Raw genomic sequence first — 12,310 nt, 5'->3', positions numbered from 1 at the left:
CTATTACTGGTTTCCATCCTGAGTACCACGTATGGTCCCCCTAAGCATTACCAGGAGTGCCCCCTGGGCACAGAGCCAGGAGTGGCCCCTGAGCACTGCTGGGTATGGCCAAAAACAAACAAAACAGTCTAAAGATGTAGTTTAAATACTCATACACAAATCTGGAAGTTAGAATAAATTAGAGCAATGCTTTTAAAATTCCACTGAGGGGGCTGGAGCAATAGCACAGCAGGTAGGGCGTTTGCCTTGCACGCAGCCAATCTAGGTTCGATTCCCAGCATCCCATATGGTTCCCCGCGCAGTGCCAGGAGTAATTCCTGAGTGCATGAACCAGGAGTAACCTCTGTGCATTGCCGGGTGTGACCCAAAAAGCAAAAAAAAAAAAAAAAAAAAATTCCAAGGAGGGGCCAGAGCAATACTACAGTGCGTAGGGCACTTGTCTTGCACATGGCCAGCCTGGGTTCGATCCCCGGCATTCCATATGGTTCCCCAGAGCCTGCCAGGATTCCTGAGTACAAAGCCAGGAGTAACCTCTGAGTACTGACAGGTGTGGCCCTAAAACCAAATTAAGGTAAAGGTAAAGGTAAAGGCCCTCCCGTTGATCGTCGATTTGCTCGAGCGGGCCCAGTAACGTCTCCATTGGAGACTTTGTTGTTACTGTGTCTGGCATATCGAATACTCTCGGTAGCTTGCCGGGCTCTCTGAGAGGGGCAGAGGAATCGAACTCGGGTCGGCCATGTTGGCCGCTTGTAAGGCGAATGCCCTACCGCTGTGCTATCGCTCCAGCCAAATTAAATAAGATAAATGAAATTCCAAGGAAAAGTAACTTAATCTTAAATTCTACAATCAAAGTGCCCTTCAAATAATAACAAAGATATTTTTAAACACAGAAGAGCAAGTTACCTGGCATGCACCCCTTTTCCCTGCAGAATTCGAAAGGGAAGAAAGTGTGCAAGTTAAGAGAAACAGTAAACAACTTACCTGATCACAGAAAGAGAAGCCAGTCTCACCTAGAGCAGATGGAGCAGGGCAAGGGCACAGGGAGGAATGGACAGCAGAAAAACAACGAGAAACAAAACAACTAAGAAAATACCAGCTACTGGGGCTAGAACAATAGCACAGCAGTTAGGGCATTTGCCTTGCACACGGCTGACCTGGGTTCGATTCCCAGCATCCCATATGGTTCCCTGATCACCGCCAGGGGTAATTCCTGAGTGCAGAGCCAGGAGTAACCCCTGTGCATCACCGGGTGTGACCCAAAAAAAGAAAAAAAAAAGAAAATACCAGCTACCTGGAAAAGCACATGACATTATACCGCTCCATTACAGGCACTCCTTCAAAAGAACAATGTAAAAGCCATTAAAAAAAAAAATCGATGACAGAGGCCAGAGAGAGAGAGTACAGGACGTAAGGTATGTGGCCGACCTGGGTTTGATCCCCAGCACTCCATACGGTTCCCCAAGCACTGCCCGGAGTGATCCCTGGCACAGAGCCAGGAACAAGCTCTGAGCGTGGCTGGGTGTGGTCTGCAAACAGACGTTCAAACAAAAAACTTTCTGGCTAGTGAACATTCAAAGCTGTTAAGAAAACACAAGGCAGAATCTTAAGAAAATTGTGTTCAGGCTGGAGAGAGAGTTAAGGTCCAGATGGATACAAAGGCGCTTGCCTTGCGTCCTGCCCCCCACCTCCCACATGGCCCCCTGATCACTGTGAGGCAACCCCTGTACAAAGTACAAAGTCAGGAGGAATTCCTGCGTATCACTAGGTATGGCCCAAAAGCCCAATTCCCAGTCCTCCCTACCCCCAAAGAAAAGAAAACTGTCTTCACTCTAAACAACTAATAGAAAAATCTAGCTGTGAACATGTGAGGAAAAAAACATCCCTCTAAATATATACTTACTGGTCAAACAAAGACCTTCCTTTAATTTAATTCCTTTGCTTTAATTAAACAAAATATAGCCCCATCACTCCAAAACCCTGTTTGTCTCGTGACCAACACCTGTGTGTGGAGAAACACAGTGAAGACAGGGGCCAACTATCACAACAAAAGGACTGAAAGTGGGATGGAGCAACAGGACGGCAGTATTGCCTTCCAGGGCACAGCTTATTCACAGCTTGGTGGATCCCCAAGCCCTGCCAGGAGTAATCCCTGAGCATTGCCTGGTGTGGCTCCAAAACCAAAGAAAACATTTAGGAGAAGAAAACGTTAATAGAGCCACACTTGAATTGTTTTCATGATTTGCATCAATATTCAGAGAAAAATCTTGTCATTTGCTGAGAAGGCTGTCTTCTCATGCCAAGAGCCAAAAGAGGATTACATTATTGACCACTTTTCCAAGTCTAAGTTATCATACAGGGAAAGAGAAAAAAAACAATGTAATTTATACCAAACATCTTCATTTGCTCTTTAGAAGCGGTCAAATCCTACACAAATAAAAATGCTCCCAAGCTGGCAGTCCTAGTTCCCAGGAAACTACAGTACTTGACCAACCAGAACCATCAAGCGATTCTTCACGAACACAGCAATGTCCCCTTCCTGGCTTGAAGCTCATTAAGCCCAGAATCAGAAATCCTTTCTATAATTTCTATAAGAACGACATCACTTAGTAACCACAGTATAGAACAACACAGCTCTTTAAAGATCTCTTTATGTAGCGCTACTCAACTATTATTAGACTTTCAAGTCATAATTAATGAGTAAATTATGCGATTATGAGAAGGAGCAAATTAAGTTTGAATAATCTTAAATTTTAGCAACTGATTTTTTCACGTGACTCCACTTTGATTTGCCCTAAACTTACATTTTGTTTTATTATTGCTTTTTGGATCACACCCAGGGATGTTCAGGGATTACTCCTAGTTCTGCACTCAGGAATTACTCCTGGTGGTGCTTGGGGGGACCATATGTGATGTCGGGGATTGAACCTGGATCAGTCGCATGCAAGGCAAATGCTCTACCCACTGTACTATCACTCCAGCCCCTAAACTTACACTTTAGTACACATCCTAACAACTGAAAAGGGTAGCAGATACAGTTTACCTCTTCCCAAAAGTCTTAAGGAGCAATTCCAAGCCACACTGGCATTACTATTAGGATGTTCCTAGTGATAAAATAAAATATATTTCCCCACCTTGCAGACAAGCAATGATCTCAGGGTTTCAAAATATTTTTCAGTTTAGTTTAAACTATTCAAATACTACCTAGGATTTTTTTTTTTAGTGAATTTTTGGGAAAGAGTATTTTTGAATGTTAATTGTTAAAGAAAATGACTCCAACTGATGTCTTCAGAACTTGAGATGGAACATCTAGTCTGAGAATCTTGCTTAGTTGGCACAAAAAAGGCTCAGTGCTCTCCCAAGGAATTTATTCCTGTCTCTCTGTTCTTACTGTCCAGAGCCACTCTGTCAAGGTCTGCAGAAGCCGAGTCCTGCCTGGATCACTATGGCACTGAGGTCCTTACTCCCCTGGATGTCCACTAAGAAGTCAAGAGCTTTTCCGAAAAACCAGAGGTTTACTTTTCATCCCTTCCATTGGTCCTGTCTGCAGATAGGGAAAAATTTGCTGACTGCAATCTGAACTGTTTTTTTTTCCTCTTTTTCTTACATCTTAACACCTACTGGCAACATAAGCAGCTTTCTTATTTTTGAAAAAAGGAAAATCATTTGGTTATACCTAATACATTAAGAAACCAAACAAAATAAACTGTATTTGTCATGAAATTATTCCTATTTAAATATCTAATTTTGGGGGGGGGGGGGTGGATGCAGGAGGGACACACCTGACGATACTCAGGGGTAAGTTACTCCTGGCTCTGCACTCAAAAATTATTCTTGGTGGTGCTGGGGGATCAAATGGGATGCCAAAAATTAACGCTGGGAAGGCTGCATGCAAAGCAAGTGCCCTACCTCCTATGCTATCTCTCTGGACCCAAAATATCTGACTGTATGATGGCAACTACAAACATTAGCTGTGTGTTGGCTACATGGTTATAATCCCTTATTGGATAAGTATTCAGAATTTAAAAAAAAAAAAGCAAGAAACTGTTTAGTTCGTCTCCTTTAACTGATACACTTCTGAGAAAGCTTTAACTAGGAGAGTCCTCACCACTGAAAGGAAGCCTGGCAAAAAAAAAAAAAAGAAACTACAGTGATAAAAAATAGCTGCAAGACAGCTCATTTAATGTAACTCGATAGAGTATATGCTGTGAATTGCTGAAAATCCCGCCCCTCCCCCCCCAAAAAAAATCCTTTAAAACTGTGGATCAGGATATATATTAGGATCAAACCACTGTCACAAGAAAACCTGGCATCTTCCATAATGAAAAACACTGGCCAGTTATTCAGAAAATGGTAATAGAAATGAAACAAAATTACCTTACAATAAAACAATGCAAACCCACAAACTTTTACAATCACTGGATCAGATTTCTTGAATTAAATTGTAAGGTCCTATATGGTACAAATGTATACAAGTAGTTCTTTGTATGTGGTAATAGTTACAAGGTATCAGATTCAATAAATGTGGGAAGGGAAAAAAAGAGTCCTTGAAACCAGAGATATTATATAACACTAATTCAGGAAGTTATTCAGCAGCTTATAAAGAAATAGGAAGTTGTTGACCAACTACTTGAAGAACAATTTCCTGTAGGAAAACTATAAGCTGAAGAAGGCAGTAATTCTCAGAGCAACAGAGAAGTCTCTTTAAATAAAAGTTCCATATGCTGTGCTGAAGAAATCAGTTTAAAGCAGTAAGTTCAATCGACAGAAAGCTATTGGAATATACATAGCAAGTCTTTTATATAGACTTCACAGTCAAACCAGAGCTTTCTAGGGAAATAGGTCACTTGTAAATGTACTTAGGACCATATTTCTGCCACACCACTTACCAAGTAAAGACAAGAGTCTCAGGAAGAACTAACTGACCCAGGGAAGACTTCAACAATACCAATGACAGCCTGTCTAGCATCCTGCAGTAATTATGTTGCCTTGAAACTGGAAGCTGGCCCAATAAACTTCAAAAACTCTCTCATCTTTGGTCACATAACTACAATTAGCTGTTTCCAAAGTCAACATGCTTAGTTTTCAATCACACTGCACTATCTTGCAAATATGAACCACTGATGCTCAGATCAGTGATACACTAGGAACGATGCTTCATCCCTAGCGTAAATCTAAAGAAATGATATACGTTGTAAATTAACAGCCCCTATGAGTATCAGAAATGTAAAATACTTTTCACTGCTGAAATTAATATAAAGCATGTAACTAATGAAAAAATAAAACCATCGTTCTGCAACTAGTTGGTAATAAGAATCTTCTTGTTTGGGGCAAGAAGTACTGATTGCAAAGAGAGCTTAACTTTAAAACATCAGAACTAGGATAAGAAAGAGGTCTGACAACAGCCACCTGGCTCCCAAAGTCTGGTCTTATGATCCTCTTTAACTCCATCAGGACAGATACTTACCTCTTTTACCTACAGAGAATGCACAAATAAACTGTGACAACCAAAGGGCATGGAAATGGCTAACAAGTGGATGTGAAAGAATCTTTTTTATAGGTTCTCCAGCATACTATGCACAAAGCAGACAGTCTACAAAGAATATAAAATTTCATAAGTCTCAGGCATCCAGCCTCCCCACTCAGTGCTTAGAAACCCTCTCCACAACTCCTGACATGGACCCACTAATCCATGATTTAATTAAGAAAAGTTTACCTATCTTCTGTTTCTGAAAGGTTCTAATCTGAATTATTCCATGGAGTAAAAAATCCTTATGTTTCTGAATTTTACTTCCACTTGAAAGACCCTCAAACACGCTGAAAAACAATCTTGTTTTATTCCTGCATACAAGGACTTCCTTTTCCAAGGCTCTGCACTCCTGCAACCATTACTCATGTGACAATTTTTGAATCCGCTTGGTGTGTTTGCTTTCCTCCACACTGCCCACTCAGTGGGAGGCTGGGGTGGGTCTCCTTCATTAATCCAGCTAGAGCAGTATCTTTAAGAAAAACATTTCTTTTCCAAGGGAGAACAATCTGGAAAATTTTTAAATAATACTATGGAATATTTTAGTTCAAATTTTTATACAAAAGTTCATTCAAAAGAGTGGAAATGCAGGCAGATATGTCTATACACAATTATCACAAGAAACAAAAGGCTAAACAGAAGAGCTTAAATACTGTTCTTTAAGCTTACACATTTAGCTACAGCATCAACCAAAGAAAACAGGCAAACAGGCTATTAAGCTGTCTAAAACTCTCTAAGACTCTCCTCGGTCGGTCAGTGTGTGACCCAGTGGGGAGAAGTTCAGAAAAGTAGAGCCTTTCTTTCTCTCCTAACAATCTGGTTTGTTCCCATTCCTCTTCCCTTCAAGACATCCTTCACAGCTAGCAGCTCTTTCAATCACTTACTTTGGATGTCTGCTCGAGAACAAATGATCATGCTCATGCAGATGAGTTTGCCAGACTTATGCGGACTTTCCAGTCTTGGCCCTTTTTCGTTCAGGTTGAAACCTGACCCTCTGAAATGGATGCCAGGACACCCGAGGGAAGAAAAAATTAAAAAGAAGAAAAGTGGTAGAAAAAAAGGACAAAAATTAGAAATGTCCAAAATCAGAATTTTTCCTCTGCTCTTCTCAACACACCTGTAACCAGACTGTACCTTACACTGTAGAAAGTAAGAACCTATTCTGAAAGACGATCAATATAAAATATTTACTAAGACATATACAACAAAAAGTGTACTAACTGAATTATCTAACAAGGGAATGGTACATCTGCCTTAGGACATCATCCAGATAAATCAAAACTTCACCTTATTATCTCAACCTAATTCAACATTATTGCATAAGCACTGTTTTAAGAACATCAGTTTCAATGTACAATCATAACTTATTTTTGCTGTTCAGCCATTTCATATAGGAAGAGGACACAAAGAAATCCTCCCCCTTCAGATCATGGCAATTTTACTCTATCCCATAAGCATAGCCACTAAAGTCTATTAGTAGGAGAAAATGTGGTAGTCAAATGGGAAATATAAAAATGGCCTTTAAAGGTCAGACTTTAAAGTCTTCGTATGATTTCAAAATTAGAAGGAATAAAATTCTATTTTGAGGCTTCATGAAATTGTACCACTATTTTAAAGATAAGAAGACTGACACTTATAGGGGTGGGTGGATGCCTCACACGCAGGTGATCCTGGTTGGATCCCCAGTACCTCCATAAGTACCTCCATAAGGTACACATAAGGCACCACTCAGGAGTGACTCCTGAGCACAGAACCAGAAGTAAACCCTGAGCCCACTCCCCTCAAAAAAAAAAAAAACCTGATAATAATAAATACTGTAAAGGTCTTGTTTCAGGTTTTCTAAAGAAAAGTGGGTCTTCTGTTTTGAAGACCCCTAGGATGAAAACCACTTGCTACCAATCAGCAGGATATCACACCAAAATATTTCTCTCTTTACATTTTGAGAAAAAAACAAACAGATAAATCACAACCAACTGCAGTTTGCCAGACTCTCCTTCCACATACCGTCCCACGGTGAAATCAGATTCCAAAAGAAGTTCTTACTTTGGAGTTCTCTACCAGTAAAAAGTTCTATTTTATAAGACTATACCAGTCCTGTTAATTCTCGCAATTTAAAAATTGTCACGGAGGGGGCCGGAGAGAGTGCAGAGGTAAGAGGTTTGCCTGGCACAGTCAAATGGGCTCATCCCGGGCACCTCATGGTGCTCCTCAAGTCCCACCAGGAACAAGCCCTGAGCACAGCCAGTGCATCCCCAAACCCACCCCCAAGCCCCATGTCATGGGATTCTCTCCCTTTTGTGGTAGGTTAATTAATAGGTTTAGTACAAACTCAAAATGAGAATATCCAAACTGCCACGAGCAGAAAGACTGTTTAGGAACCTCTTTGCGCGGCGTCAAGATGGCGGCCTCCGTACTAAGTACTCTGCTGAGGTGCCTTTCTTTCGTTTCGCCCTTCGCAGGTACCTTCGGAGTTCAGGCTACTCACAAAAATCTCTGTACCAAAGCTCCCCCTGAGGAAGATACTTCGCCTCAGGTTCCCATTTCCCCTTATCAGGATGAACCCTGGAAATACCTGGATTCCGAAGAATACCAGAGCCGCCGTGGCTCTAATCCAGTCTGGGCAACCACCAAGGCGGGCTACCTCAACAGAGGACCAGAAAGATGTGGATTAGGAGGAATAAGGCTGCTGGGAACCCCTGCCCCATCTGCCGGGATCATAAGCTGCATGTGGACTTTAGGAAAGTGAAGCTCGTGGAACAGTTTGTCTGCGCTCACACTGGCAACATCCTCCATGCTCCTTCCACAGGAGTCTGTATGAAGCAGCACAAGAAGCTGACTCCGGCCATCCAGAAAGCCCGGGATCATGGTCTTCTGCATTACCACATTCCCCATGTTGAACCCCGGGACCTGACCTTCAGTACCTCTCATGGAGCTGTTAGTACTACTCCACCAGCACCCACCCTGGTTTCAGGTGACCCGTGGTACCCGTGGTACAGCTGGAAGCAGCCACCAGAGAAAGAGCTGTCCCGCCTTCGCCGGCAGTATCAGGTCCCGCTCCGGGAAGAGAGTGGTTCCCCTCCTGAGTCAATGCCACAGGTGCCTGTTGCATCCCCAGCTGAAGCTTCCACCACTGAGCAGGCAGGCCCTCAGAGTGCCGAGTAGGCACCATCAAGGGAGGGAAGATAACGGGCTTAGATTATGCCTACGAATTCCTTAATGAGAATCACTGAGTCCCGTTCTGTGACATATAGCATGGCTGGGCCAGAGAAAGGCGATGATTGTTGGTGAAGTGGATAAATCCATCTGCTGTGGAGGGAGGGCAGAAGTGTGGGAGCCCCCAGACCCTGTATGTTGTAAATAGCCTAAATAAACACTTGCTCATACAAAAAAAAAAGACTGTTTAAAGTCTCTGAACCAAAAATCAACGGAACTTTCCAAATGTTATCCAAGCTAAAGAAGGCAGCTTAGTCACTCTTAGAAATTAAGAGGCTGTAAAACTGAACTTGAGCTAAGGTGAGATTTAAGTGACACTTTGTATTCTGATATTACTTTATAGTCCTTTGTAAAATACTTTTATTTTTTAATTGAAAAACCACCTATTTCTGGGGCCGGAGCTACAGCAGATACTTAGAGCATTTGCCTTGCACATAGCTGACCCAGGTTCTATCCCTGGCACCCCATATGGTCCCTGAGCCCACCAGAGCCTGCTAGGAGTGATCCCTGAGAACAGAACCAGGAGTAAGTCCTGAGCACTGCCAGGTGTGTCCCACCTCCACACACACACACACACACACACACACACACACACAAAGAAAGAAAACCATCCTGTCCCACAGAATCTTCACTTACTTTAAAAAGTATCTCTGTCCAGACGGTGTCTTGGCCATCTCCCAGCCAGTGGGCAAAGGTACATCATCAGGTATCTCAAAAGACGACTGCCGGAGGTGTTGGGCGCCGGGTGCAGCTGCAGGCCCAGAGACCACACCCGAAGGGGTGAGGGTCCCGGGAGACACCGCACCCAGCTGCAGGGAAGCAGGAGAGGAGTGGGCACGAACGTGCTGTGGAGTCAGTGCTCCTGCAGTGCCCGCATCAGTGCTGGCCTGGAAGGAAGAAAGAAGAAAAAGGAATTTCTTGAAGCAGGCTTTTTTTTTTTCTTTTTGGTTCACACCTGGTGATGCACAGGGGTCACTCCTGGTTCTGCACTCAGGAATTACTCCTGACGGTACACAGGGGACCATATGGGATGCTGGGAATCGAACCTGGGTCAGCCGCATGCAAGGCAAACGCCCTACCCGCTATGCTATCACTCCAGCCCAGGCTCTTAAAAAGACTCCCATCCAAGTGCCTCGGCAGAATTCTACTGCAACCAAATACCTAAGTACTAATGACAAATTTCAACATTTACTATTTAAAAATTCCTGATGGATTCTTTAAAAAGGTTAGGTACTTTAAATATGTCTGATTTATAAACTATCAATTTTTCTTTATTTTTTATTTTCTGGACAGGGGAATCAAACAAGAATCCAATAAGATATTTGTACTGAGGACCTCACATATGAAAAAGGCAAATGCTCTACAGCTGAACTATATCCCCAATCTCTCTTTTTTTTTTGGGGGGGGGGTGGGGCTTTTTCGGTCACACCTGGTGATGCACAGGGATTACCCCTGGCTCATGCACTCAGGAATTACTCCTAGTGGTTCTCAGGGGACCATATGGGATGCTGGGAATTGAACCTGTTTCAGCTGAGTGCAAGGCAAACGCCCTACCCGTTGTGCAATCACTCCAGCCCCATATCCCCAATCTCTTTAAAAAGTTACGTCTCTAACTCAAGAAAAGGCCAGGGCTGAGAAGTAAAAGGCCAAGGCTGGAAAGGCGAAAGCTTTGACTAAGCTCTAGAGCATTCTAAGGAGTGGCTGGGCTATAGCTCAGCACTGCGTATGTGTGAGGGCCTAAATTTGATCCCCAGAACTGTGAAAATACATAAATAGAACAAAGTAAAATATTCCAAGTACAGATGCAAGCCACGGACTATTTAACTTTGTTAATTTATTTGGGGAAGGGGAGGGTGCGCACCCGCCGGGGACTGAACTCAAGTCCATAGCGTGCAAGACAAGCGCCCTAACAGGCTATATTATCATTCTGGCTCCTGAGCCATAACTTTTCTATCTAGACTTTCTTTACATTAAGTCTTTTTCCAAGTCAAGTCCTAAAACACATGACTAGTGTTACTTTATCTCACTGTGGGCAAAACACCGTCAATAAAGCAACCATCAAAAGTTACACAACTTTTAATGACTGCAGGTCAGCACCATCCAAATGTACTTTAAAAGCTATCTCACAAATGAAAATCCAACCAGCTTCTACCCAGGCAAAGATGTGAACAGTTTAATTATGATATAACTTTAGAACTTACATAGACTTACAATTTACATATACGTATAACAGCAGGAAAAAATTCTACTCTCAAACCCCAAAGATCTGTTTCAGACCTAGGTGGCCAGTATGCACTGAACAAATGCTTTTTTGCTTTTTGGTCACATCTGGCGATGCTCAAAGGTTACTCCTAACAATGCTTGGAGGACCATATGGGATTGCCAGAGTGCAAGGTAGATGCCCTACCCACTTGCTGTACTATTGCTCCGCTCCTGAACAAATATTCTTAATCTCTGTGAATCTTAGTGTTTCATTTGTAAAAGTGTTCTTCCAAGATGAAAAAAAGAAATTTGTACATATGCATGAGTTGATTTGTATCCCACAGCTTGTGGACAACATTTTATAAGCCACTCATACTATTAATGACTGAGTGTCTTGAAATGCCTTTATTAGAGTTAGGATTTCATTATCAGTAATTTTCTAGACTCATATAGGCAAGAAAGACTGGAAACAATCAGCTGAGGCATTTTTGCCTCAAAGTCATGCACATTTTGGAATTTCCAATCATAGTAAATTTTAATTAAACCATAAGTGAAGGCTGGAGCAGTAGTACAGCTGACCGGGATTTGATCCCTGGCACCCCATTTACTCCCTCGAACCCTGCCAGGAGTGGACCCTGAGAGCACAGACTAAGACCAGAGTGCCTCCTGGTCAAAATACATAGCAACAACAAAATCCCCCCCCCCAAAAAAAAAACAACAAAAACAACATGAACAGAAAAGTCAAATGTACAACTACGCAGCAATGAGTTTTGTAAGAAACTTAATAAAAAATAAAAATCACAGCAGATTATGAGCCGCAAGTATCCTTAAATTGCAGGACGGGATTCAGGTGCCATTGTTGGCAAGTAGTTGGCCATCAGGGGGAAATTCAACCTCCTCTGTGCGCTACACTTTCAAACGCATTAGCTAGCCGCTTAGCTGGGTTTTCACCAGCCTGCATCGCCAGCGCATTTACCCATAAAAAGTTCCAGAAGCCCATTTCCAGGGCTAACGTCTTTAGCAAACTGAAGTGATTAAACCAACAGCTGAATTGTTTTTCCTTTCCCCTCCTAACCCCGGGTGTTTTGCCAGCAGGTTCCTGAGATCTAACCGCCTCACCACCCCCCACTTCACTTCACTCCCCCCTCCACCCGAGTCCTCGCCCCCCAGCCAGGCCTGGGGCAGGAGGAGGAGAATCAACCACAGGCCAGAAAATAAAAGGCGCAGTGGGGGCGACAAACTCTCCTTCCCACTCAAGTTACAGGCCGAGTGGACGAACCACATCGCAGTATTTGGAAAACCAATTAACTTTTTGGGCAAAGTTCCTGTGCGGCTTTAGCCCGCAGCGAAGTTCTTTTCGAACAAATAAAA

The 12,310-nt window shown here is 42.8% G+C and overlaps 1 protein-coding gene, 1 non-coding gene and 1 pseudogene across 9 annotated transcripts in view; 1 reads left to right on the top strand and 2 right to left on the bottom strand.

Annotated features, from left to right (window-relative positions):
• Nucleotides 1-12,310, bottom strand: part of YAP1 (Yes1 associated transcriptional regulator) — a 97,029-nt gene that overhangs the window by 83,464 nt on the left and 1,255 nt on the right. For all 8 annotated transcript variants that reach the window (XM_056115025.1, XM_056115029.1, XM_056115027.1 and 5 more), the window contains exon 2: nucleotides 9,374-9,624. In XM_056115025.1, the coding sequence (XP_055971000.1) occupies nucleotides 9,374-9,624 (251 nt within the window). The remainder of the gene's footprint in view (nucleotides 1-9,373; nucleotides 9,625-12,310) is intronic.
• On the bottom strand, nucleotides 6,892-7,031 carry LOC130024515 (small nucleolar RNA SNORA29). Its single transcript, XR_008792594.1, has one exon. It is a non-coding gene; the product is annotated as a small nucleolar RNA SNORA29 (small nucleolar RNA).
• Nucleotides 7,923-8,686, top strand: LOC130024134 (28S ribosomal protein S18b, mitochondrial-like; annotated as a pseudogene).

The sequence above is a fragment of the Sorex fumeus genome, unplaced genomic scaffold (genome assembly GCF_029834395.1).
Source record: "Sorex fumeus unplaced genomic scaffold, SorFum_2.1 ptg000028l, whole genome shotgun sequence".
NCBI classification, from domain to species: domain Eukaryota; kingdom Metazoa; phylum Chordata; class Mammalia; order Eulipotyphla; family Soricidae; genus Sorex; species Sorex fumeus.
This window is presented reverse-complemented; position numbering and strand designations above follow the sequence as displayed.